Source organism: Mobula hypostoma, chromosome 4 (genome assembly GCF_963921235.1).
Source record: "Mobula hypostoma chromosome 4, sMobHyp1.1, whole genome shotgun sequence".
Classification (NCBI taxonomy): domain Eukaryota; kingdom Metazoa; phylum Chordata; class Chondrichthyes; order Myliobatiformes; family Myliobatidae; genus Mobula; species Mobula hypostoma.
This window is the reverse complement of record NC_086100.1, coordinates 16,656,697-16,682,954: the sequence shown is the minus strand read 5'-3', so window position 1 is coordinate 16,682,954 and position 26,258 is coordinate 16,656,697. Positions and strand designations below refer to the sequence as shown.

General features: G+C 45.0%; 1 protein-coding gene across 4 annotated transcripts in view; it reads right to left on the bottom strand.

Annotated features, from left to right (window-relative positions):
* igsf10 (immunoglobulin superfamily, member 10) overlaps positions 1 to 26,048 on the bottom strand; it is a 41,842-nt gene extending 15,794 nt beyond the window's left edge. For 2 of the 4 annotated variants that reach the window (XM_063045333.1, XM_063045336.1), the window contains exons 1-7: positions 23,664 to 23,956; positions 23,231 to 23,336; positions 19,041 to 19,340; positions 18,830 to 18,959; positions 14,490 to 14,880; positions 5,632 to 9,759; positions 498 to 1,401 (exon numbers count right to left, since the gene is read on the bottom strand). In XM_063045333.1, the coding sequence (XP_062901403.1) occupies positions 498 to 1,401; positions 5,632 to 9,759; positions 14,490 to 14,880; positions 18,830 to 18,959; positions 19,041 to 19,252 (5,765 nt within the window). In that variant the 5' untranslated portion in view covers positions 19,253 to 19,340; positions 23,231 to 23,336; positions 23,664 to 23,956. Of the gene's footprint in view, positions 1 to 497; positions 1,402 to 5,631; positions 9,760 to 14,489; positions 14,881 to 18,829; positions 18,960 to 19,040; positions 19,341 to 23,230; positions 23,337 to 23,422; positions 23,475 to 23,663; positions 23,957 to 25,806 lie in introns of those variants that run through there. The other 2 variants (XM_063045334.1, XM_063045335.1) reach the window with 2 other exon arrangements.
* Positions 26,049 to 26,258: the final 210 nt, after the last annotated feature.

Sequence of the window (26,258 nt, the reverse complement as noted above, 5' to 3'; positions counted from 1 at the left end):
TTTGTGCATTGAGTTGCTGCCATGTGAAGGGCTGATTAGATAGTTGCGTTGATCAGTAGGTATACAGGTGTATCTAGTAAAGCAGCCACTGTGTGTTTGGTATGTTTGGATTGATCTGTTTGGAAGGCATGAAAGCAAAATCTTCTCACTGCATCTCAATACACAGGACAATAATACACCAATGTCAATGTCAATTACTTTGTGCAGTGCTGCTGGAGAGTTGAAAACTGAGCAGGCAACTTTCCTTTCAAGTGCATTCGGTTAAAATACCACCAACAAAACTGCCTAGACCTGTTCCCACAGAGAATTAGACAAGTAGACTAGTGGAAGTGATAGGTGTGGGTTCAAGTGTAACACTTGGATAGGTCAACGGTTGAGAGACGTTTGGAGGGCTATGGTCTGGGTGCAGTTAGATGGGGCTAGCCACAGACTAGATGGGCTACAGGGCCTGATTCAGTGTTGTGGTAGTCTAGGACTCTAGGTCACAAGACCCTTACCTGTGCCACTGATCAACTACTATCTTGGAAGGTAACCTCCAGAGGATCTGGGGTTTCGGGTATCCCGTGGCTGAGCAATGAAGTCGGAGTTTATCTCCATAGTTCAGCTTGTTCCTGCTGGGTGAAGCTGCCATGATCTTAGGCAGCTGCTGCTTGCGCTGAACCAGGAGGCTGACAATCCTCTTCTCAGATCCACTGGAACTGGTGGCCACGCATTCGTAATTCCCACTGTCAGACAGGGTCAAGGATTTGATATAAAGTGTCCCGTTGGTAAAGACAAAAAGCTTTGTGCTGATAAATTGCAAGGGTTTGATTTCAGTGCCGTCAAAGACCAGCCAGTGGATGGTGGGCTGAGGTGTCCCCACAGCAGTGCAGGGCAGTCTGATGTTTTCCCCAACATATGCATCCAGACTCTGGTGGTTGTCCTCCAGGATGGTGGGTAGCTCAGCCACCACTTGCATCCGCACCGTGACTGAGTCAATCCCGGCAGGGTTGCTGGCCACACATCTGTAGTTCCCTTGGTCATACACGGTCACCGCTTTAATGCGGAGTGTGCCGTCAGGTAATACTGAGACTCTCCCATTGAACGGGCTGCTGTTTCTCACCATGGTCCTGTTGGATAGAATCCAGGAGATGGTTGGAGAGGGGCGTCCCTGAGATTTGCACTTCATCTCCACCGGGTATCCCGAGTGGACCACGATTTTCTTTACGCGAGGCTCTAGTATCTTGGATGGGTGAGACAGCACAGAGAGAGTGACCAGGAGATGATCGGAGCCATGCTGGTTTTCCGCTGTGCAGAGGTACTGTCCGCGGTCCTGAACTTTGATCTTCTGAATGGACAGAGTACCGTTTGGAAACACCTCAAATTTATTGCCTCGTTTGGTGTCAGCTGTGACAGTTGCCCCTACAACAAATCAAAGAAGGACTTCAAACAAATTAATGTTCAATATGAAATTTACACTATATAAATTCTGAGTAATGTTACATATATGGTACAACATAATACTATACAATATGTATGTCTTACAATGCATTATAAAAAACAGCACAGCTGAATTCCGAGCTATTTAAAGGACCAACGTTGTAATACTATGTTTTATAAGTGGTATCAATCATAATTGTAATATAGAAAATGTCAAGTTTTTACAATGATGTAGCTGCATACTGCACATATGGGTACTGTGTTTTGACTAACATAAGCTTCAGGAATGTTTGGGGAGCATCTGTGTGCTTGTGATTTTCAAATCGGTAGAAAGCATGTAATCAGGAAAAATGTTCAGTGCCTCAAAGGTTTATATATATATTACAGTAAAAAAAACTAACGTGTGTGCAGTAAAGCTGCGAGACATCAAAATGAATCAAGATTCCCATAATCAATGACCTATTTAAGTTTCAGGGAAGTCCCTATTTGATAAATGCAACCTCTGATAAAGAACAGAATTCATTACAAGTAATCAGTCCAGATAGGGTGAGTCATAAGGAGACGCAGGGGACTGAAGATACTGGAATCTGGAGCAACAAACAATCTGCCTGAAGAACTCGGTGGGTCAAATGGTATCTGGATGCCATAGTAGTGGAGCGGTTAGCGTGATGTTATTACAGCTCGATGCATCAGAATTAGGAGTTCAGTTCTGATGCTGTCTGTAAGAAGTATGCAAGTTCTTCCATGAGAATAGATGCTTCGTTTTCCCCCAGAGTCCAAATACGTACCAGTTAATAGGTTAATTGGTCATTGTAAATTGTTCCATGATTAGGCTAGTATTAAATAGCTGGGCTGCTGGGTGGTGTAGCTTCGTAAACACAAAATACTCTGCAGATGCTGGGGTCAAAGCAACACTCACAACACGCTGGAGGAACTCAGCAGGTCGGGCAGCATCCGTGGAAACATCAGGACGAAGGGTTCCGGCCGGAAACATTGACTGATCGTTTCCATGGATGCTGCCCGACCTGCTGAGTTCCTCCAGCGTGATGTGGGTGGTGTAGCTTGTAGGGTCAGAGGGGCCTATTCTGAAACTGGATCTTTAAATAATAAAGTAAATCTGGGGGGAAGGAACTGTTGTTTTTGGTCGAAATCGTGAATCAGGACCGACAGACACTGTAACTATTTCTTTCCTCCCACAGATGGCACTCGAGTCACTGAGTTTCTCTAGCAGATTGTTTGTGAGTCATAACCCTCGAAAAGAAATGGTTGAAGAAATTTGATAAGGGAAGTCAGTTCATTGCTACAAAGGGCTTGTAGTCCCCCAGTGTAAATGACCTATGCCTTACCTATTGTAAATGGAGAAAGTAATTCACAGCTGGGCGAGTGCAAGCCTGGATTGCAATCCAGTGGTAACAAGTAATAGGAGGGAAGTATAGGAGAGATGTTGATTTTGCTTTTACGCAGAGTGATGAGTGGATGGAACATCCTGCCAGGGATGGTGGTAGAGGCTGATACATTTTGGAAATTTAAGGAACTCTTAGATAAGCACGTGGATGATATTTTTAAAAATGGAGCGTTATATAAGAGGGAAGGATTGTATTGATCTCAGACTAGGCACATTGAGGACTGAGGTGCCTGAAGTGTGCTGTGTTCTTCTATGTTCTATGTAAGAAATCTATGGCTAATGCAAATCAACTCTACCACTGGTCTCAGTATCATAAGAGAAAGTACTATTGAACTTCTCAATGCACATATGAAGGTTCAGTGGATTCGAATAAACATTGGGACCATAGCGAACCTTTCAACCGAGCTCAGCAGATTCACTAAAGCTGTACGTAATGTGAGACCAACCCTAGGAGACATGACAAGGCTTTCCCTGGAGTGGCATCTCACAACACTGGATTTCAAGTGATTTCTGAGCGGATTGTTTCTATCTGTTACATTTCGATAACTTCTCACAAATGGCAATGTCATTCTGCATGGTAGGATTCATCCCAAAGTGATGCATGTTTCGCTAAATGCTTCAGAATGAATGGATATATCCAATTGTTGAATAATCTGATTGTGACTGCACAAATAGATTAACATGTGAATATGAGTGAATAAACCAGTAGGTAAAAACAAGTAAGTGAGTAAATGGAATGAGTGAAGTGGTGTGAATGTGTAAATAAATGCATGAATGAACTGAGACATGGATGAAAGAATGTTCGCAAATGAGTGAATGAGTGAGGACATTGTGCAGACAGAAAGGATTAGGTTAGTTGGCCGCAAACAACGGGAATTCTGCAGATGCTGGAAATTCAAGCAACACACATCAAAGTTGCTGGTGAACGCAGCAGGCCAGGCAGCATCTGTAGGAAGAGGTGCAGTCGACGTTTCAGGCCGAGACCCTTCGTCAGGACTAACTGAAGGAAGAGTGAGTAAGGGATTTGAAAGTTGGAGGGGGAGGGGGAGATCCAAAATGATAGGAGAAGACAGGAGGGGGAGGGATGGAGCCGAGAGCTGACAGGTGATAGGCAAAAGGGGATACGAGAGGATCATGGGACAGGAGGTCCGGGAAGAAAGACAAGGAGGTGGGGGGGGGACCCAGAGGATGGGCAAGAGGTATATTCAGAGGGACAGAGGGAGAAAAAGGAGAGTGAGAGAAAGAATGTGTGCATAAAAATAAGTAACAGATGGGGTACGAAGGGGAGGTGGGGCCTTAGCAGAAATTAGAGAAGTCGATGTTCATGCCATCAGGTTGGAGTTTAGTTGGCCATTTGATTACTGATTTAGTTGGTGCAGTACAACATTGTGTTCCTGTGCTGTACTGTTCTATGTTCTAGGACGTGAATGGACAAGTGATAGAATGAGTGTGGAAGTGTATGAGCAAGAGGGGACATGGATGAATGAGTGCAGTAATAGAAGGATAAGTTAAGAAGTGAATGAATAAGTGAGGTAACGCATGCATAACTCAGTAAATATATGAATGAGTCAGGAAATGAATGAATGAGTGAGAGAGTGACTCAAGAAAGGGAGAACAATTGAACCAATGAGTGAATCAAACAAGCAGTGAGTGAGGTGATACTAGTGATACGAATGATCGAAATGTGCGATTGATTAAATAAGTTGCTCCGATTGAGTGAGAGCATGTTACATAAAGTTTATTTATTTAAAGATGTTGCGCAGAACAGGCTCTTTCAGCCCAGTGAGCCACACTGCCCTGTAACACACCGATTTAACACTGGCCTAATCACAGAACAGGTTCCTTAAGGTTGTCCTGGTCGGGGGAGTTAGAGGGGATAAGCTCCCACTACCTATTAATCGGCCTCTAACCAGGTCCAGCTTCTGGCCTTCACATGTGATTTATCTGCTAAGCCCAGTGGAACCGTCTCTACTGACAGAAGAAGGGGAAAAGGCAGGTTACCTGCACCTTTAAACCTGTTGCTTCGGGCAGATGCGGCTTGTCAGCCGTGGTTGACAGTTCTTTTAGGAGAAGGAAAACTCTGGTCTCAAACCTCAGTTGTCTTGCAGCTGTACCCAGGCTTCAGGAATAAACCCCAAGGGAAAAATCCAGAGCTGGGGTCCCTAAGACAGCCTAACATTGAGCTGAATGCTGACTGGCAACTCCTGCGAAGCCACCGGGTGCCAAACTGCATCAGTCTCTGCCGTTCATTTGGATTCATCAGCTGCGTGGAGAGTGGGGAGTCCGCTACATGGCAACACCATGCTCTCCATATTGTACTGCTTGGCCTTGCGTACCAGCTTGCATCACGCAGATAACCAGGATGCAATACCCATGGTTGACCCTGGCCAGTGGAGGGCCTCATGTCCACGGGGCAATTTACAATGACCAATTAACCTATGAACTGGTTCGTCTTTGGACTGTGGGAGGAAACTGGAGCACCTGGAGGAAACCCACATTATTCGAGGGGAGAATGTAAAAAAACTCCTAACAGATGACGCTGGAATTGAACTTTGAACTCAAATGCCCTGAGCTGTAGTAGCATTGCGCTAACTGCTCCACTACCATAGCACCCTCTGTTGGACGTTTCCAATGGACTAACCCCAACAATTCAAGAGCAATCGGTCACTGATTTTTTTCCCACCACTCATTCACGCACTTCTCTGTTCATTCATTCAATCACTTGGTGTTTCTCAGAAAGTTATGCAAGTTACTCAGAACAATTCACCTCTAACCTACTATGCCATCAAGTCATTCAAGAAGCTTACCAGTGGAGATTTTCGTCCATCGGATGGTGGGGTGCGGATCTCCAGTTGCCTCACATGGTATGAATGCCTCCGAATCAGCCAACACTGTGAGACTGGCTGCCATCTCACGGTTTATTCTTGGTTTTGAGGGCCGCTTTCCAAGCTCCGGGTCCACAGGGATAAAATTGGGCGATGAAGGGTCGGATTCGCTGGACAGATCCTCCCTGTTGTCTTTGTCCTCTATGTTGCTTTTAAGGTCTGCTTTAGGGTTAGATGTGGTTGCTCTGTACTCCGCAGACGCTTCTGTCAAACTCCGTGGGGTGACCGCTTGACCCGTCCCAAAGAGCCAGCCGCGGGATTTTTCCCAGCGTGGCCTGTTCGCCCTGAACTTGGAGCGTAAGGGAGGCCGCTGCCCGTCAAACTTGTGCAAGGTGATTTGGAATCTAGGGTTAGTCCTGGAAGTTGGTTGGAGGGTGGTGAGAGAGTGAGCAGAGGATGCCATCACAGTTGTAGGGTGCACCCTTGGTTCAGGATTTGGGGTAATAGCTGTGGAAATGCTATGTGTTTGGGTAGCAGGGATGGTGGTTGTCATCAGCTTAGGGGGATACCTATTTCTGATCCTAGGCAGGCTATTTGCCTTTGTGGTGGTGGCTGGTACGCTCACTGTGGTTATGAACTTTTGGGGTGTAGTGGTGTGTGATGGAAGGGTGGCTGGGATGGTTGCAATGGGCTGACTAGGAGAGTTACTGCCGGGTGGAGCCAACAGCTTTGAATCATACTGACTCCTGGATGCAGCTGGACTTGGCACAGGATTCCCATTCATCTCAACAGCAACTGGGAGAGACACTTTACTGGTCACCGTGATGGTTGGAGACAACACCATCCTGTTTTGTGTCGGCCGCCTATTCCTGCTCTCCATTGACCGGGTTCGACCCATTCCAGGCCATGACGAGTTCACATGGTTCCTTGTTCTGCCAAAGGGTCTTCCTGGCCTCCTGCGTCGGAAGAAAATTCTTCTCGTAGTCAGAGCTGGCTGGGTGGAGGTCGACGTGGTAAGGAGAGTCTTGATCATGACTGGCACAGTTCCAACCATGGTTGGGAGGGTGGGGCTTACAACATCACTGGTGGAAGTAACGGAGGGCAGCATGGTTGGCTTGGTGGTGGTCACTGGGTCAGGCACGGTGGAGGGGAGAAGTCGAACTGGGTCTGTTGTTGGCACAGAGGTTCCTACGCTCCAGAGAGTGGGCTTTGTGAGAGCGACTGCCCCGTGAGTAGCATTTGTACTCCAGGCACCTTGCAAGACTTTACCAAGACTTTGGAGATTGTCCTTTTGCCTGTTTACCCCAAAAAACTGATCCCATGGAAATTTCCCATGGACTACTATAAGACGTTTGCTAGTAGGCTGCACAGTGGTTGGAGCATTTGAAGAGAAGCTAGTTTGGGATGGTCTTTCTGTCGGTCGCTTTCTGACCAGCTTGGTAGGAGTCAGTCTAGCACTTGGAGTGCTCTGCGTTGTGATTTTAGAAGTGAGGGTTCTTGTTCTGCTGTCAGGATTGGTCATCTGGAGCCAACGATCCCCCCTGTAGGTCGGTGTCACTTCCTGAGTACTTGCACTTTGGGAGTTTTTCTCAAAAGGCAGATCCACTGGACCTCCAGGTTGTTGGATCCATGCTAATCCAACCTTGGTCTGTGTTGGTACGGGCAATGGAAGTGGGGGTCTTTTTGGGACCTCTGTGACAGAGGAAGTGTGTTGTGACTGTGTCAGTGCAGAATCCGAGGTTCTCCGCTGCCCAGGTCTCACTCTGTGTCTCCTTACCCCTGGTCGGCTGAACCGCCTCCTAAATGACAACTTCCTTCTTCTTCCCATCCTCCCTGGTTTGGAAACTAAGGTGTCAGTGGTGGATTCCTTTAGAATGTGGATCTCCTGTGTAACCATTGTGGGGAGCAAGAGGCTTGGAGAGATGGTGGTCTTCTGGGTGTTCTTGAGAAGGAATCGTTCGAAATCTGTGGTGATGGTCATAGTGTGAGCAGGAGAACATTGTGTGGTCACGGCCCCATCCTTAAAGACGATATGGTCTACCTCCTCTGGTGCATCAGTCGCCAATGTAGTTGGTGTTGGTGCTGCCACAATGTGGGAGCCCGGTAGATCATTTGGAAATGTCAGCTGCTCTTCTGCATTGACCGATTGAGTGGGTTTTCCTATGTAGAGTGAATCTATTGCCATGGAACGCAGGCTGGGGTCTGTAAGAACCTTTTGCTCAGGGGACATTGTGACCTTGTCTTCCGGCTCGATATGTTGGACCTGCATTGGAGATTGTGCACCCGCTGGAGCTTCATCCGTGTGGGCAACCTTTGCTCTTAATCCAGGAGATACCCAAGTGGTTATAACCTCCCATGGCCGGAGGGTGCTGACTATTATAAACTCCTCCTCCTCCGGGTTCCCCGCCTCATCTCCCGATGTTTCGCTTTCCTCTCGAGTAGCCGGGGTAATCCCCTGAGGTTTAGCGGTCATCCACACTTGCGTGGCTGCCTTTGCCACAACGGTCTTCCTGGCCTTCGCCAGGTACTCTGCCCAGCTCTGGGGGTCCACCCTCCTTCTGGGCTGCTTCAAGATCCTGTGGTTTGCCCACCAGCGAGTTCTGAAGCCACCCATCCTTCTCCTGGGTATGACGATTGGTGGCGCAGTGGTTGGTGCATGTGTTCCAGTCTCTGGTGTGCCAGAGTGATCCAGTTCGGGCTCTGGTGTGTTCTTGGTGGTTAACCAGTCCGCATCTTCAGACCCCAAGAGCTTTTCCTCAATCTCCCCTGACCCTTTGCCCTCCTCTAATGAGTCATAACTTCCAGAGCTCTCTTTCCCGGAGGCAATGGAGGGGCCAGTAACCGTCATCTGCAGTGCTAGAACATCCACCCCGTAACGGTTTGAAGCCACACACCTGTAAAAGCCGCTGTCCCTAACCTTGAGTTTCCTTAAGCTTAACGTCCCGTTCGGCATGATTACCCGACTCGCAGTGGCGTGATCTAAAACTCTATGGTCGGGAAGAACCCATCGTACAGATGCATTTGGGATTCCCGAGGCTTTGCATGGGAAATGTATCGACTCACCAGTGGATTTAGAAAGGGAAGGTCCATTTAGAACCTTCTCCGCAACATTGGGGTCCAATATTGTAACCCTAAAGCTCACGACGTCTGCATCTTGGTAGTTAGTTCCTATGCAGTGATAGATGCCAGTGTCATAAAGGTTGGCAACCCTCAATCTGAACTGGCCATCTGCACTGACTGAAATCCGACTGTCCTCACTGCTGTAGGGGGCTCGGATTTTGCTGCCATCTGGAAGTATCCATTCATTGATAGGCTTGGGGTCACCAAAGGCCTGACACTCCAACTCCACGGTCCCACCCATCACTATAAAATGCTCCGTCCTCGCACTCCCCGCTCTCTTGATCATCACCCAGCTGCCTTTCCCCGGCTTAACTTCCAAGTCCTGCAGGGTCACCTGGATGCCCACCTGATATTTGACCTGCAAGACGTTGAGAGTTGTCCTGCTCCTATCCATCTGCAGAGTGATTTCGCTTTGCAATAGCCATGCGTGGTCAGCTCTGATCTCTGCCTGGACACCGGTATAAATGTGCATATCCACGGCTGAGGCTTGCTTGTAAAGGTAGCTCATGGAAGGTGTCTTACTCAGCAGCCTGTCCCTCCCGAGCTTCAGTGGCAAGTCCGCATACATTGCCAGGATGCCCCATAGACGTTGGATCTTCTCGTAATCAATGTAACAAACTAGGAAGGTAGATAAGGATGTGTTTAGCAGCACGTAGTCTTCCTTTGGATCCAGGGTCACCCCTGGAGTGCTTAAAGGTCTGTGAACATTGCACGTTATTTCACACCTGTTCCCCGACTGGTCGCTCATGTTCAAACTCATTTGACCCAGTGGAACCACAAAGTCCTGGGCATGAACGACGGCATAGTCCCCCTCTTCTTCCAAGACACTCTTTCGGATCTTCAGTGGAGACTGGATCTTCGGGGGTGTGCAAACAAACGCTGAGGATGGCAGCTGTAATATATCCTTGCCCTTGGAGATACTTGGGTTCGTACACAGGGGACATATCTGACCACTAGGGTCGTTGCGGTCTCGTTTGCACTTAAGCAGTCCTGCAAAAAGATGCCACCAAGTGTTATCCTGGGAAATTCAGGCTTAGTACATTTAACAAGCAACTCATAATGAACCATTGCCATAAGTTTTTCACAATTTCACTGTTAAGCAAATAATTCCAAATTAAGTATCTGTGCGATGTTGCCTGTCACATATTCTGACGTAGAAACCAAATCTATGAGATCCATGACAGTGGAGGGAATTTTAGATTGCCCTCATCTTATTTTCAAAAGATTTTTGAGTACTTTATTATTTGCCAAAATTGCCTTGCTGGAATTTATTTAATCAATTGATTAAATGAGTAAGGTGCACCTTAATCTGAAATTCTACAACCCTTCACACAACCTGAAAAGGAGTTTTGATATCATTTTGGTTCCTTTCACAGTTAAATTAGTTCTGCGTGCCCTATACTGCGTATAATAAAATTTGAAATTGCAGTATAGCTAACCATGAAATTAATCCTTTGGGGCTATAGTAGCATTCTGCTTAAGTTACTAGATTGGTATCCAGAGAGGGGACTTCTTTATTTGTTGTTCAGAGATACAGCACGGTGACAACTCCTTCCCTTCCAATGACCCCCGGCTGCCCGATTACACCCATGTGACCAATTCACTGAGCAGTCCTTTCATCTTTGTGAAAACTCAAAGACAAAATTAGGAAAGAATTACTAAACATGAGAAATTCTGCAGATGCTGGAAATCCAAAGCAACACACACAAGATGCTGGAGGAACTCAGCAGGTTGGGCAGCATCTTTGAAAATGAATAAAGTCGCCGTTTCAGGCTGAGAACCTTGTTCAGCACTGGAAAGGAAGAGGGAAGACAACTAATTAAGAAGGTGGAGGAGGGAAAGGAGGATAGTTAGAAGGTGATAGGTGAAGCCAGAAGGATAGGAAAGGTAAAGGGCTGGAGAGGAAGGGATCTGGTTTAGGAGAGGAGAGTGGACTATAGGAGAAAGGGAAGGAGGAGAGGACCCGGGGGAGGTGATAGGCAGTAAGAAAAGGTAAAAAGTCAGAATGAGGAATAGAAGGGGGGAGATTTTTTTTACTGGAAGCAGAATTTGACATTCATGCCATCGGGTTGGAGGCTGTCCAGACAGAATATAAGGTGTTGCTCCTCCCTCCTGAGGGTGGCCTTGGATGCTGCTTGACCTGCTGAGTTCCTCCAGCATCTTGTGTATGTTGCTTTAGAAAATAAGCAACTTTTTAAAGAAAGGCATGAATTATTGTCACTTGATATTCGTGCACAGTTAATGATGAATTAAGTTTCAAGACCTAACTATGAAAAATAACCACTTTATGTATGTTTACAGGAAGGGTATGTCCTGAACCAACTATCATACCTTCAACTTAACACGTTGCTGTTTATAATCCCTCAATGTTTATGACTGTATCTACTCTGACATCATTCTGTTGTGATCTGGGGTGACACGTCGCAGATTTCTGGGCTGGTTTGCTTCTTATTTCACTCTGCTTATTTATAGGTTGGAAGAAGTTAATTCCCCTCCCCAGCTCTCACCAACTCTCCAACCCCTCCTCATCCACCCTCTTTGCATGGATGTACAGCACTGTGCATAAGTCTTAGACACACACACACACACACACACACATATATATATATACATATATATATATATATATATATATATATAGAGAGAGAGAGAGAGAGAGAGAGAGAGAGAGAGAGAGAGAGCGCGCGTGCCAGGCTGCCTAAGACTTTTTGCACACAGTACTGTATTTGTCAAAGAGGAGCAGAGAGCGAATTTGGTGGGAGCAAAGGATGTTGGGATTGGCAAGGGTGCAGCACCATGGGAGGGGTGTGGGACTGGTGGCAGAGAAGGTGAGCCAGGGGTGTGTGGTGGCATGTGCACAGACACGCCCAGCCCTGAGGCATCAGGTGAGGTCATTTGATTCTAAACAATTGGTTTATTGATCATTGCAGAATGTCTCTCTGGTACTTCCCGCTCCTTCCCCTCTCTCTTCCCCTTTTCCCAACCATGATTCCCCTCTCCCTGCCCCCTTCCCACTCTCAGTCTACAATAGAGACCCACATCAGAATCAGGTTTATCATCACTCACATGTCATGAAATGTGTGTTTGTTTTGCATCAGCAGTGCAGTGCAATACTGAAAATTACTACAGTACTGTGCAAAAGTCTTAGGAACCCTTGCTATATCTATATCTATCTATCTATCTATCTATATCTATGTATATATATATATATATATATGTGTGTGTGTATGTGTGTGTGTGTGTGTGTGTGTGTGTGTGTGTATGTGTGTGTGTGTGTGTGTGTGTATATGTGTGTGTGTGTGTGTATGTGTGTGTGTGTGTGTGTGTGTATGTTTGTGTATGTGTGTGTGTGTGTATATGTGTGTGTGTGTGTGTGTATGTGTGTGTGTGTATGCGTGTGTATGTGTGTGTGTGTGTGTATGTGTGTGTGTGTGTATGTGTGTGTGTGTGTGTGTGTGTATATATGTGTGTGTGTGTGTGTGTGTGTATGTGTGTGTGTGTGTGTGTGTGTGTGTGTGTGTGTGTATATATATCTAAGATTTTTGCATAGAACTATAAGCCTGAAGGCATTGCTGACTTCTTTTCCTGCCAGTGAATTGCAGATTTTTGTTTGTGTACTCCGTTCCTTTCACTGTCTCTCACTCAAAAGCTTAATAACATTTTAATTACTCTATCTATCCAGACAACTATTTGTTGGTGTATTGCCAAACACATGTAGTAATTTAACTTATTATTATGAACTCTAAAAGATCGTCCTTATTTTACTTTCCAGTCTGCCACTCTGTTACAAAAGTCACAACATTTTGTTTTTGGCCAGTGCCACAACAGAACAAGCACTATACCCTCAGTGGTCACTCAATTAGGTATCTGCTATACCTAAAAAAACTGGCCACTGAGTGTATGCTCATGATCTCCTGCTACTGTAGCCCACTCACTTCAAGGTTTGACGTCCTGAGCATTCAGAGATGCTCTTCTGCACACTACTGTTATAACATATGGTTATTTGAGTTACTGTCAGCTTGAACCAGTCTGGCCATTCTCCTCTGTCCTTTCGCATTAACACGGCATTTTTGTCTACAGAACTGTTACTCAGTGAATTTTTTTGTTTCTCACACCATTCTCTGTAAACTCTAGAGACTGCTGTATGTGAAAATCCCAGTATATCAGCAGTTCCTGAGATACTCAAACCACCCCACCTGGCACCAGCAATCTTTCCACGGTCAAAGCCACTTAGATCACATTTCCTCCCATTTCTGATGCACAGTTTGAACAGCAACTGAATCTCTTGACCCTGTCTACATGCTTTTATGCATTGAGTTGCTGCCTTTATGCATTGATTGGCAACTTAGATATTTGTGTTAATGAGCAGGTGTAGAGATGCATCTAATATAGTGGCCACAGGGTATGGTAACTCTTCAATCCTTACTAGGTTTAAATTTAATGACTCCCTCTAACAGACTGTGTGAGGAGTATCATCAGAACTGTGCTGGTTCAAGAGAGCATCATCATCACAATCTGACATTTCTGGAAAGCCAACATCCAGAGGTGAATTAAAACTAATTTTTCTGAGAGTATTGCTTGTATTTCAGTTTTCTGGGCAATTTTCCTGAGCCTTCATGTTGTAACATAACTAATTTTGAAACTCTTTTCACCAAAACACAGTTAAAACTCCAAATAACTTTAGCTTGTCTATATAGACAGCAGTTAAATTTTGAAGGTCTAAAAAGTCTTAAGAAGACAGTGGGAGAGAGGGACAGAACATTAGGTTAGATAAAAGTTCAAAGTAAATATATTATCAAAAATATTATCATAGTTGTTGAATGTTGTTGAATTAGCTGAGTTACAATTTGAAACATTTGCAACATATGCCAGTGATATTAAACCTGATTCTGTATGACCTAATGTAAGATGTGAGGTATAGGATTGGTCCATTTTAACTGGGTGGGAATAGGTCTTGGGTAAGCTGTATAACAGTGGTCAAACTGATCTTTCTCATTGTTGCTAACTTCCAAGTTGAATTTCTTTCCACTAGGTCTAATATCTTCCAAGAGGACCACACTTTGTCATAGGGTTTGGAGACTTGCATGACTCTGTGACCCTGAGAGCTAGGTCGGCTGGAATCAGTGCCAGTGCTTTGGCTAGAAATGTCATCCATACCAAACAGGTCAAAGGGTAGAGGCTAAACTAAGAGTGGTCCACCGGTCCTCCAGGTTTGGGGGTTCAGCTCAGGGCTAGCAACCCTGACTGCTCAAAAAAATTTGTTACAGAAACAGCAATGAAGGATCATTCTATACAGACAGAGATGGAGATCTTCATTGCTGCCCCAAACACCAGAGGTGTTATAGGCAGTAAGTAAGTAAGGTCTAGTATGATACAGGCTATACCTAGAATATGAAGGTCTGAATTATGGGCATACAGACAAATTCCATAATATCATTAAATTCAAATATACAAAAGGCTCTCTTGCTCTATTTTTAGCTTTTTTTCTTTCTTATCAGCCATATGTGCTTCTGATGCTATTAATTGGGGTATCATGGTAGCATAGTGGTTAGGGCGACATTATCACTGCTTGGATGGTCCCAGAGTTTGGAGTTCAATTCCAGTGTATGTTTGTAAGGAGACATTTTGTACATGGATTTGTGTATCACCTGAATATGCGGTGCAGCAAAGTGCTTATCTTGTAGTAAATACCAACAGGTAAGATTAATGCATGACTATACCTGGTTGCTTTTCATTGAGTTCAGCTAACCACTTCAATTTACAGTCACAAAACCATTTGTTGCCATTTAGGTAGATACTTTCAATGTCTGAGATGTAAGACAGGAGGTCACTTGGAATTGATGTTAACGCGTTGTCTGACAGGTAAAGGTGCTTGATTGAAGAAACTTTGAAGATCTGGCTGAAGCGAAATGTAACAAATGTATCTCGGTGCAGTTCCTGAAGCACATTTCCTTCCAAGTGGAGCAGTTTCAATGAAGTGAGCCCGTAGAATGCCTCGGGGTTTATGAATTCAATTTTGTTGTGATCCATGTATAACCGTACCATATTGCGAAGACCACGAAAAGTCTCACGATTCAATGCTTTCACCTTGTTGTAGCTCATCTTCAGAACCTTTAAAGGCAACAGATAAAGTTGTTACAGTTGTTAGCAGTGGAGAGCAATCTTGGGGTGCACGTGCATAGATCCCTCTAAGTTGCAGCACAAGATCATAAGGTGGTTAAGAAGGCGTATGGTGTGTTGGCCACACACACAAAATGCTGGAGGAACTCAGCAGGCCAGCAGCATCTATGGAAAAGAGTACAGTCAACGTTTTGACCCAAAACTCTTCAGCCGGACTGGAGAGTGGTGTGTTGGCCTTCATTAATTGAGGGGATTGAGTTCAGGAGCCATGAGATAAAGTTGTAGCTCTATAAAACTCAGGTAAGACCACACTTGGAGCATTGTGCTTAGTTCTGCATCGCCTCATTATAGGAAGAGGGTGGAAGCTTTAGAGCGGGTGCTAGGATTCACCAGGATTCTGGCTGGATCAGAGAGCATTTCTTGTGAGGATAGTTTGAGCAAGCTAGGTCTTTTCTCTTTGGAGCAAAGGAGGGTGAGAGGCGACTTGATAGAGGAGTAGATCAAGTAGACAGCAGAGACTTCTTTTTCCCAGGATGGAAATATAAAAAGGATAACTATAAGGCGTTGGGAGGAAAGTATCGGGGTGATGTCAGAGGTAGTTTGTTTTTACACAGAGAGTGGTGGGTGCATGGAATGATGGAATGTGCTGCTGGGGTGGTGCTAGAGGCGGGTTCATTAGGGACTTTTAAGGAACTCTTAGATGAAAGAAAAATGGAGGGGTATGTGGGAGTGTAGGGTTAGGTTGATCTTGGAGTAGGTTACAGGGCTGGGACAACCTTATGGCTGAAGAGCCTGTACTGTGCTGTGCTGTTCTATGTTCTATGGTACCTACAAATGACAAAGCAGTGGTGACATATACTCTATATTGTCGATTAAGTACTTTCATTGTGGTTTGTGATTTTGTTCCTGCTATTGTAATCAGATGGAATAGCTTGAGAGCACAGGGCAATAAAATACTTCAAGGCCTCTGACATTCTGAGTTTATATACTAATTTATAACAGCTGGATGAATGGGGATGGAGTAATAATGTTGACAATGGCTGATATAACAGCTGGGTGAATGGCCGATGGAGAGATATGTTAATAATGGTGATAAATAGCTGGGTGAATAGGTGGTCGGGGTATAATGTTAAAAAGGGTGATATAACAGCTGGGTGAATGGGTGATGGAGAGATATGTTAATAATGGTGATAAACAGCTGGGTGAATGGGCGATGGAGATATGATGTTAATGGTGATATAACAGCTGGGTGAATGGGTGACAGAGATATAATGTTAATAATGCTGATAAACAGCTTGGTGAATGGGTGATGGGGGTATAATGTAACAATGGTGATAAACAGCTGGGTGAATGGGCAATAGAGGTATAATGTTAATAATGGTGATAAACAGCTGGGTGAATGGGCAATAGAGGTATAATGTTAATAATGGTGATAAACAGCTGGGTGAATGGGCGATGCAGATATAACGTTAATAATGCTGATAAACAGCTGGGTGAATGGGCGACAGAGGTATGGTGTAAATAATGGTGCGTTATTTGCAGGGAATTGATGAGCGATTAGCTACTCTGTTTCAAACTGAGGAATAGCATTAACCTATGATTATTTGCTAAATAGCAACACTTAGATATTATATATTTGCCAGAGGAAGTGATTCAGATAGATACATTAACAATATTAATAAAGTATTTTGACAGGTACATGGGCAGGAAAGGTTTATGGGCCAATTGCAGGCAGATGAGACTGGCTTAGATGGAAAACGTGGTTAGCAGGGGCCAATTGGGCCAAAGGGCCTGTTCTATGCTGTGAATCCAAACAACTTGAGTATCACAGTTACAACTGGCCCTTTAAGTTCTTCACATATCTTGCTATGTGCATCTCCAATGACAACCAGCAATGAATTTGTCAACCTCATGTCTGTAAGAAGTATGCAGGTAGTAAATAAGCAGTGAACCAAATGCATAAGACATAGGAACAGAATTAGACCATTCGGCCCATCATGTTTTCTCCACCCTTCTATTATGGCTGATTTATTTTTCCTCTCAACCCTATTCTCCAGCCTTCTCCACGTAACCCTTGATGCCCTTTCTAATCAAAAATCTATCAACTTCTGCTTTAAAAATACCAAATGACTTGGCCTCCACAGTTGCCTATGGCAATGAATTCCACAGATTCACCAAACTCGGACTAAAGAAATTGCTTCTCATCTCTGTTATAAAGGGAGTCCTTCTATTTTGAGGCTGTGCCTTCTGGTCCTAGACTCCCCACTCACTACAGGAAACATTAAGAAACATTCTATCCATATCCACTCTGTCTAGGCTTTTCAATGTTAATTAGGTTTCCATGAAATCCATTTTCATCTAACACTTCTTATGGAATGCTGATAAAACATTTTGCTAGGAATAGTGACTAGAAATCAAAGATTGGAATAACTCAAGAAATAAACTTCAAATTTTACTGCATCAGCTGGGGAATATAGATGTGGTTAATTAAGTATATCTTGCATGAAAACTAGATTCAGTAATGGGAACCACAATACCAGAATACATAGCGTCCCATCTAGCCCCTCCTGTTGAAAGGAAATATTATGCAGACGAGCTGATAATTGATTTCAGGCTCTCTAATAACTTAGTAATCCTCTCAGCCCAAGTTGATGAATTGGTAAATTATTTTATTTAATCATGTGTACCAAGGTACAGTAAAAATTTGTCTTGCTTAGTGTTAATATAGATCAATTCATTGAGGCAGTACTATGTAGCGCCTCTCAAAGTCCAACCCTACGTCCCCATCATGAGACGTTGGACAACAGGTCTCTGGTGAAGCTGCAGAGGCTGATCCCATGTACAGTGGATACACTGGATTACCGAAACATTGATGAACTGCAATCAGACCACCGACTTTGGACAATGGAGATAGGAGGTCATCAATGGCCTATGCCCTACTGGGAGCTAAGGGACCAAGAAGAAGAAGAACTATGTAAAACAATAACAGGGTGCAGAATAAAGTGTTATAGTTACAGGGAAAGTGTGGTGCAGGCAGACAATAAGGAACAAGGCTATAATAATGTAGAATAAAGTGCAATAGGTACAGAGGAAGTACAGTTCAGGTAGATGGTAGATGGTAAGGAACAAGGTCATATTGTGGTAGATTGTGAGATCAGAAGTCTATCTTATCATATAACGGGACTGTTCAATAGTCTTATGACCACGGGATAGAAGCTGTAACTGAGCTTGAGATACATGCTTTTAGTTTTTTTCATCTTGCGGCTCGTGATGTGGGGGTGGGAAAGAGAAGAGAATGTCTGGGGGTTGGTGGGTCTTTGATTCTGCTGGCTGTTTCACCGATTCAATGAAGAAGTGCAGAGGGCAGTGAGCACGGACAAGAACTGTGGCATGAACGAATGAAAGAAAATTTAATTTGCCAAATCAGTATAAATTTATTCTGAATTCATTTCTCTACATTCAAAAAGGACTATGCAATAAAAAATTACTGTATTTATAGTGCAGTAGTGGTTAATCCGAGGCTGTGCCCTCTGGTCCACTTTGCCATGTGATGTAACGTCTCTCCACGTTCACTCTATCTTGGGATTTCAATATTCGATAGGTTTCATGGAGACCTCCCTTCATTCTTCTGAACTCCAGTCAGCACAGTTCCAGAGCCATCAAACATTGCTCATACATTAACCCTTTCATTCCCAGGATTATTCTTGTAAACCTCCTCTGGACCCACTCCAATGCCAGCACATCCTTTCTTAGATAAGGGGTCCAAAACTGCTCACAATATTCCAAGTGTGGTCTTTATTGAATCTTCCCTCAGTCTCCCACACTCCAGGGAAAACAAAGAAAGTCTGTCCAACTTCTTGTTATAGCTAAATTAGGAAGGGTGTCAGCCTTGCTAGCATGCCAAGAATGAACAGGAATTTCTAACACTGGGAAAGCCTACCTGCAGGGACTGCAGATCTTTGAATGCATTGTCCGGTATCTCTTCAATCTTGTTACTGTGAAGCATCAGCAATTCAAGACTTTTCAAGCCAGTGAAGCTGCCACTTGTTAATTTCATCAGGTTATTGTAACTGCGAGAAAAACAGGTATCTTAGTGCCTGCCTAGCATCATCCAACCAAACATTACTAAAGGCAACATGATTGAGACTAACCCCAAATTGATGCGTTCCACCTGAGGTTGGATGTTTGCTGGGATGGTGTTGAGATATCTGAAGGTGCAGTGGATCTCCGTGGGTACATAACAGGCACATGGCTTGGGACAGGACAGGCAGAAGCGCCAACACCAGGTGAAGGCTGCCAGGATCACCAGCAGTTTCCCATGCCAAGAGGCAGGCAAGAGGCATCGCCCATGGACTGGCTTCATCCTCTCTCAGCAGCTTGGGAGAATCGCCCTGTGAAAAGCAGTTACATGCCGGAAGTTTCCTGTCAATGGACCAGATTCCGAGAGTGATCTGAAAATGCAAACATGTAATTTTTGTTTTTGACAGCCAAGATATTTCAATGAATATATCACCTGTCGGCATCTATCGCTACCTCCACTCTCTCCTCCTCCATCTCCCTATCACCCCCTCCTCAGCTGGATCCATCTATCACTTGCCAGCTCTTCCTGCCCCTCTTTATACTAACTGTATCCACTCTATTTTTCAGTGCAGATGAAGGGTCTCAAACAGAAAACCTGACTGTCCATTGCCACTTCCTCCCCACGGATGGAGACTGGCATGTCAAATTCTTCCAGCATCTTGTTTGTTGGGCCAGATTCTAATATTCACATTCCCTCTTATCTACAAAATTGTTCTGTTCATTGCAAGAAGACCTCATTTTATATTCATACCCATAGTGGCCACGGTATTATATACCTCCTGAACTTAACAAAGTGGCCACTGAGTGTATGTTTGTGATCTTCTGCTGCTGTAGCCCATCCACTTCAAGGATCAACATACAACATACATCAAAGTTGCTGGTGAATGCAGCAGGCCAAGCAGCATCTATAGGAAGAGGTACAGTCGACGTTTCAGGCCGAGACCCTTCGTCAGGACTAACTGAAGGAAGAGTGAGTAAGGGATTTGAAAGCTGGAGGGGGAGGGGGAGATGCAAAATGATAGGAGAAGACAGGAGGGGGAGGGATGGAGCCGAGAGCTGGACAGGTGATAGGCAAAAGGGGATACGAGAGGATCATGGGACAGGAGGTCCGGGAAGAAAGACAAGGGGGGGGGTGACCCAGAGGATGGGCAAGAGGTATATTCAGAGGGACAGACAGAGAAAAAGGAGAGTGAGAGAAAGAATGTGTGCATAAAAATGAGTAACAGATGGGGTACGAGGGGGAGGTGGGGCCTTAGCGGAAGTTAGAGAAGTCGGTGTTCATGCCATCAGGTTGGAGGCTACCCAGACGAAATATAAGGTGTTGTTCCTCCAACCTGAGTGTGGCTTCATCTTTACAGTAGAGGAGGCCGTGGATAGACATGTCAGAATGGGAATGGGATGTGGAATTAAAATGTGTGGCCACTGGGAGATCCTGCTTTCTCTGGCGGACAGAGCGTAGATGTTCAGCAAAGCGGTCTCCCAGTCTGCGTCGGGTCTCACCAATATATAAAAGGCCACATCGGGAGCACCGGACACAGTATATCACCCCAGTCGACTCACAGGTGAAGTGATGCCTCACCTGGAAGGACTGTTTGGGGCCCTGAATGGTGGTAAGGGAGGAAGTGTAAGGGCATGTGTAGCACTTGTTCCGCTTACACGGATAAGTGCCAGGAAGGAGATCAGTGGGGAGGGATGGGGGGGGACGAATGGACAAGGGAGTTGTGTAGGGAGCGATCCCTGCGGAATGCAGAGAGAGGGGGGGAGGGAAAGATGTGCTTAGTGGTGGGATCCCGTTGGAGGTGGCGGAAGTTACGGAGAATAATATGTTGGACCCGGAGGCTGGTGGGGTGGTAGGTGAGGACCAGGGGAACCCTATTCCTAGTGGAGTGGTGGGAGGATGGAGTGAGAGCAGATGTACGTGAAATGGGGGAGATGTGTTTAAAAGCAGAGTTGATAGTGGAGGAAGGGAAGCCCCTTTCTTTAAAAAAGGAAGACATCTCCCTCGTCCTAGAATGAAAAGCCTCATCCTGAGAGCAGATGCGACAGAGACGATGGAATTGCGAGAAGGGGATGGCGTTTTTGCAAGAGACAGGGTGAGAAGAGGAATAGTCCAGATAGCTGTGAGAGTCAGTAGGCTTATATTAGACATCAGTGGATAAGCTGTCTCCAGAGACAGAGACAGAAAGATCTAGAAAGGGGAGGGAGGTGTCGGATCAACATATTGTGCAATCAGAGAAGCTCTTCTTCACATCACTGTTGTAACACGTGGTTATTTGAGTTACCGTCGCCTTCCTGTCAGCTTGACCTGATCTGGCCACTTTCCTCTGACCTCTCTCAATAATAAGGTGTTTTCACCCTCAGAACTGCTGCTCACTGATGCTTTTTGTTTTTCACACCACTCTCTGTAAACTTTAGAGTGTGTGATTTACTGTGTGTGAAAATCCCAGGAGATCAGCAGTTTCTGAGATACTCAAACCCCCACCCTGTCTGGCACCAATAATCATTCCATGATCAAAGTCACTTAGATCGCATTTCTTCCTCATTCTGATGTTTGGTCCGAACAACAACTGAACCTCTTGACCATGTCTACATGCTTTTATGCATTGAGTTGCTGCCATATGCTTGGCATTAATGAGCAGCTGGCATGTATCACAAGTCTAGATTATGCGATCACTGATGCCAGGCAGACAACCTCTGAAGAGTTTTGATAATGGCTGGGATCACTCGTCTTGTAAAGACTCTGCCCAGAAGAAGGCAATGGCAAACCACCTCTGTGGAAGCATTTTTCAAGATCATTCATGATTATGGAAAGACCATTGTTGCCCATGCCATACCACACGCACTTAACGAATAAACAAGCGTAAATAGATACCTAATAAAGTGGCTACTGAGTTTGGAACATTTTAGCACAGTGAAGACCCCTTGGCTCATGATGTTGTGCCGAACTTTTAACCTCTAACCATACCTCTTGTATAGCCCTCCATTTTCTATCATCCGTGTGCCTATCTAAGAGTTTTTTTAAATGCTCTTAATGTATCTGCCTCATGTACATAGAAACATAGAAACATAGAAAATAGGTGCAGGAGTAGGCCATTTGGCCCTTCCAGCCTGCACCGCCATTTATTATGATCATGGCTGATCATCCAACTCAGAACCCTGCACCAGCCTTCCCTCCATACCCCCTGATCCCCGTAGCCACAAGGGCCATATCTAACTCCCTCTTAAATATAGCCAATGAACTGGCCTCAACTGTTTCCTGTTGCAGAGAATTCCACAGATTCACCACTCTCTGTGTGAAGAAGTTTTTCCTAATCTCAGTCCTAAAAGGCTTCCCCTCTATCCTCAAACTGTGGCCCCTCGTTCTGGACTTCCCCAACATCGGGAACAATCTTCCTGCATCTAGCCTGTCCAATCCCTTTAGGATCTTATACGTTTCAATCAGATCCCCCCTCAATCTTCTAAATTCCAACGAGTACAAGCCCAGTTCATCCAGTCTTTCTTCATATGAAAGTCCTGCCATCCCAAGAATCAATCTGGTGAACCTTCTTTGTACTCCCTCTATGGCAAGGATGTCTTTCCTCAGATTATATGTGTTTACATTACGTAGTGTGCAGATGAAACACCCCCCCCCGTGAATTCCGCTTTAAAGTTGACGGGGGGGGGGGCAATGCGGGCTTAAAAGCGCTCAACAGGCCAATTAGAAGGAAGATTGCTGGCCACGTTATTTTACACAGAGTCCGGAGCCGTCCTGCCAATAGCCGAAGACGTTGGGTGCTGAGTCTGTGACCTAACGACTTGGTGCTCGGTCTGGACGCCCACTCTTGTGTGTCCCTGCCAGCTCGCGCGTTTGACTCTATGCAGCTGAGGAGATCTCGCGGCTGCCGTCAACCATCAAATATTTTAAAAAGTCTTATTAAAACTTTGAATACTATTAGACTATTCTAACTGAGAGCAAAATGACTTTAAACAAATCAAACACTATCACGAAAGAAAGTTGCACGTTCTTCAAATGCAACTCATACCCAGTCTCCTCTCTACACAGATACTCGGTAACTTAGATACTCAAAATGAGAACTCCCTTAAAACAACCGTATTTTATTGACTACGAAGTTCAAAAGTTCAAAGTAAATTTATTATCAAATACATACACTCTATGCCACCATATACTACTCTGAGATTGGTTTTCTTGCCGCCATTCACAATAAATAAAAAGAATCGGATCAATGAAAGACAGCGCACAAAGGCTAACAGAGCGACTTGCCTTGTTGCATTTATTGTTCCTTCGGTGGGTGAAGCGTTCCGGCAAAATGCACGTGGATTACCAGGTACAATCTAGAAGTCTTCCCTGGACGAGGTTGTGCTCTCCCCTGAGGACAGTTCGTTACAAAGCATTACAGATCATAACTGTATACCGACATCTAAGAATTTGATAACAATTTTAACCTGCAGTTACCAGAAGACCGCCAATAGCCCAAGTCATTTCTCCGTTGTGCTTGGCGGACAGCTCTTCACTAAAATGAAGCGAGTGTATGCCTTTTAATTTGGCTCTTTTCGTCAATTGCTTCAAGCTGATGTGCTGTCAGACTACCTTTCAGTTTCTCCCGAGAAGCCTACGCATTCAATCCCTACTTAAAATAAATGTACACTCAAATGCAAAAGGGATAACGGCAACAGGTAAAGTTTAAAGCACTTACAGCTTCCTGGTAGCCAGAATCCGCAAAGACCAGTGTTTAGCGCGGATACCACGGGCACCTGTTTGTCGAAAGTACTTTCATATTTCAATAGGTCGGTTAGAATTTCTTTAGTGCTTTATTACAAGACGTTCATAGACGTTTGGTGCAGCACAGACTTCCATAGACAGCAGAACCCTCCCTCAGTGCACTGGGGAGTCTGCGGCGTGGGAGAGAGGGAGAAGGGGAGGGTATTCTCCAGTTCATGCCAGCACGCAGTAAACCCCCGCTTTATAAAGCAAGCTACAGAATCTCTCTTGCTGTTTCAGCCTCTCAACCGGTTCAGTCAGCGTTCTGTTCCGCCCCCCCCCCATAACTTTTATTGAATATTTTTCACAAGGTTCTCTAAATGTTGACACTCATTGGGATTTCTTTGTCGGGGAAGGTCTGAAGGCCTGTATATCCCGCTTGCGTTTGCATTCGCCCCGAATCCCACCCTCTTTCTCTTTCGGACCTGTTCCCTCAGCTTTAGATACCGAAACGGTGTTGTGGAACTTTTGACAAGCGACTGTTTTTGTCAGTCCGCTCTTTCGCGTGCACATTCCCAAAAAACACACAAGCGCGCGGACGCACAGGAAACACAGATAAACACACACGCAGATACACACATAGACACACAGATGCACACAAACACACACACACACACACACACGCGGAGTGAACAAAACCTCCTTACACGCCGCCCACTTTGCTCACATTCTCACAGATACAATATGCGTCCACTCTGCAGGTCACATTCTCACACATTTGCAGTCACACAATGTCATACCCACGAGCTCAATCTCACACACACAATCTCACACATTTGCATAGTCTGCACACACAATATGAACCTCACACACTGGTCTGCTTTCTCAGTCAGACGCACTAATGCATTTTCTTCCTCTCGAGCACGTAGTCTCATTCCCATACTCATACGGGAAAATATGCTCTCGCGCATAAGACCATAAGACGTAGGAGCAGAATTAGGCCATTCAGCCCATCGAGTCTGCTCCGCCATTCCATCATGGCTGATCCCGGATCCCACTTAACCCCATACATATCCACATCTACGCCCTGTTCTGTACACAAGCTCGTTCTCTCTCACACACCCTATCGCGCACACCCTTGAGCATATTCTCATACAGTGTAACATGCACACTGACACATCCATACATCTTTTCTTACAGCCTCACACATATTCCCAGGCACGTCTATACATGTTCAACCTTTCCAAACTAAAATAAACTTTCCAAACACGCACTCCGATTCTCTCTCGTCCCCTCTCGCACACACTCAAATTATCTGTACACACACTCTCTCTCCTCTCTCTCTCTTTCTCTCTCTCTCTCTTTCTCTTTCAGACACACACACACTCTCTCACACACACACAGACACCCCCCTCCCCGCCCCAACGCACACACACGTCTTTGCATCAAACTATCCTTTATCCCGAAAACAAATTTCAGGTGATAATCCCTGATCGTACTTTTACGGACCCATTAACGAAGCATTTGCTGGTTAACTGTGACCGAACACGTTCATTTATTTATAGCTATTCTGTTTTCGATTCACACGTTTATAATTTGAACTATCAAGTTACAGTGAGTAGATTTCTCACATGCTAACTTGTGAACGATGCACTGGAAACGCAATCCACGAAATCAGGTTTAAAGTTTTTTTTCCCCAAATACAAAAAGTTTATTCGCACAAATATACACAAAATACAAACATTAAATATTTACAAGGTGAACAAATACAAATAAAAACATGATTATTACTGTCCATAAAACATTCATTTCTGGGGGAGGGCACCGTTTCCGGAAATCCCCCTCTGTACCCATGGTGACAGCATGCTCCCTCTCCAAGGATACCCGGGCACGTATGTATCCCCAGAAGAGAAGCAGGCAATCGTCCCTGGCAGAGCTCACGACTGCCCGCTACCTGTACCTGCAAATGCCCATCGTGGCGAGACATAGGAACAGCGTAGCAGTAGATGCTCCGAGAGATACGCTCCCCCTCCCCAACCCAGTACTGAGTGCCCATATACTGTATCAGGAGAGCCGGGCTAAAGTATGTTTAAGGTGTTTTTTTTATTATCAAGTGGCGATGTAAGTAGTGGTTTTACCTGCACTTAAGGATTCCAGTTATTCTCAGTGAAACCGGCTGCAGGGTGTCATTCATACGGCCATAGCTGCAGTTTAGTCTCGTTATTATCCAGAGGAATTTTCAGACTGCGACGTGTAAACTTATGACACTGGACTCATCATACGCTTTGCTCTTGCACCACTGGCGCCAGTGACAACCCTGCAGTCATTGTACGAAACATCTGGAAACGTTCATTTCGCAACAAAACAGAAGGTACCACCAAGATCCCAGTTTGGGCGTTAATGTTTCTGAGGGTGATGTCTGATAGGTAGGGTATTGGGCAATATATTCGCGTTGCAAACGCCGCACAGCTACCGGTAGTCTTTGCACAAGAAATTTCCAAAGACAGTGGGTCCAAAACAAGCAAGAAGTACAAAGCGCGTACTTTCTTTTAACTAAGCAAGAAGGGCGGGTCTTGAGAGCGTGGCTAGG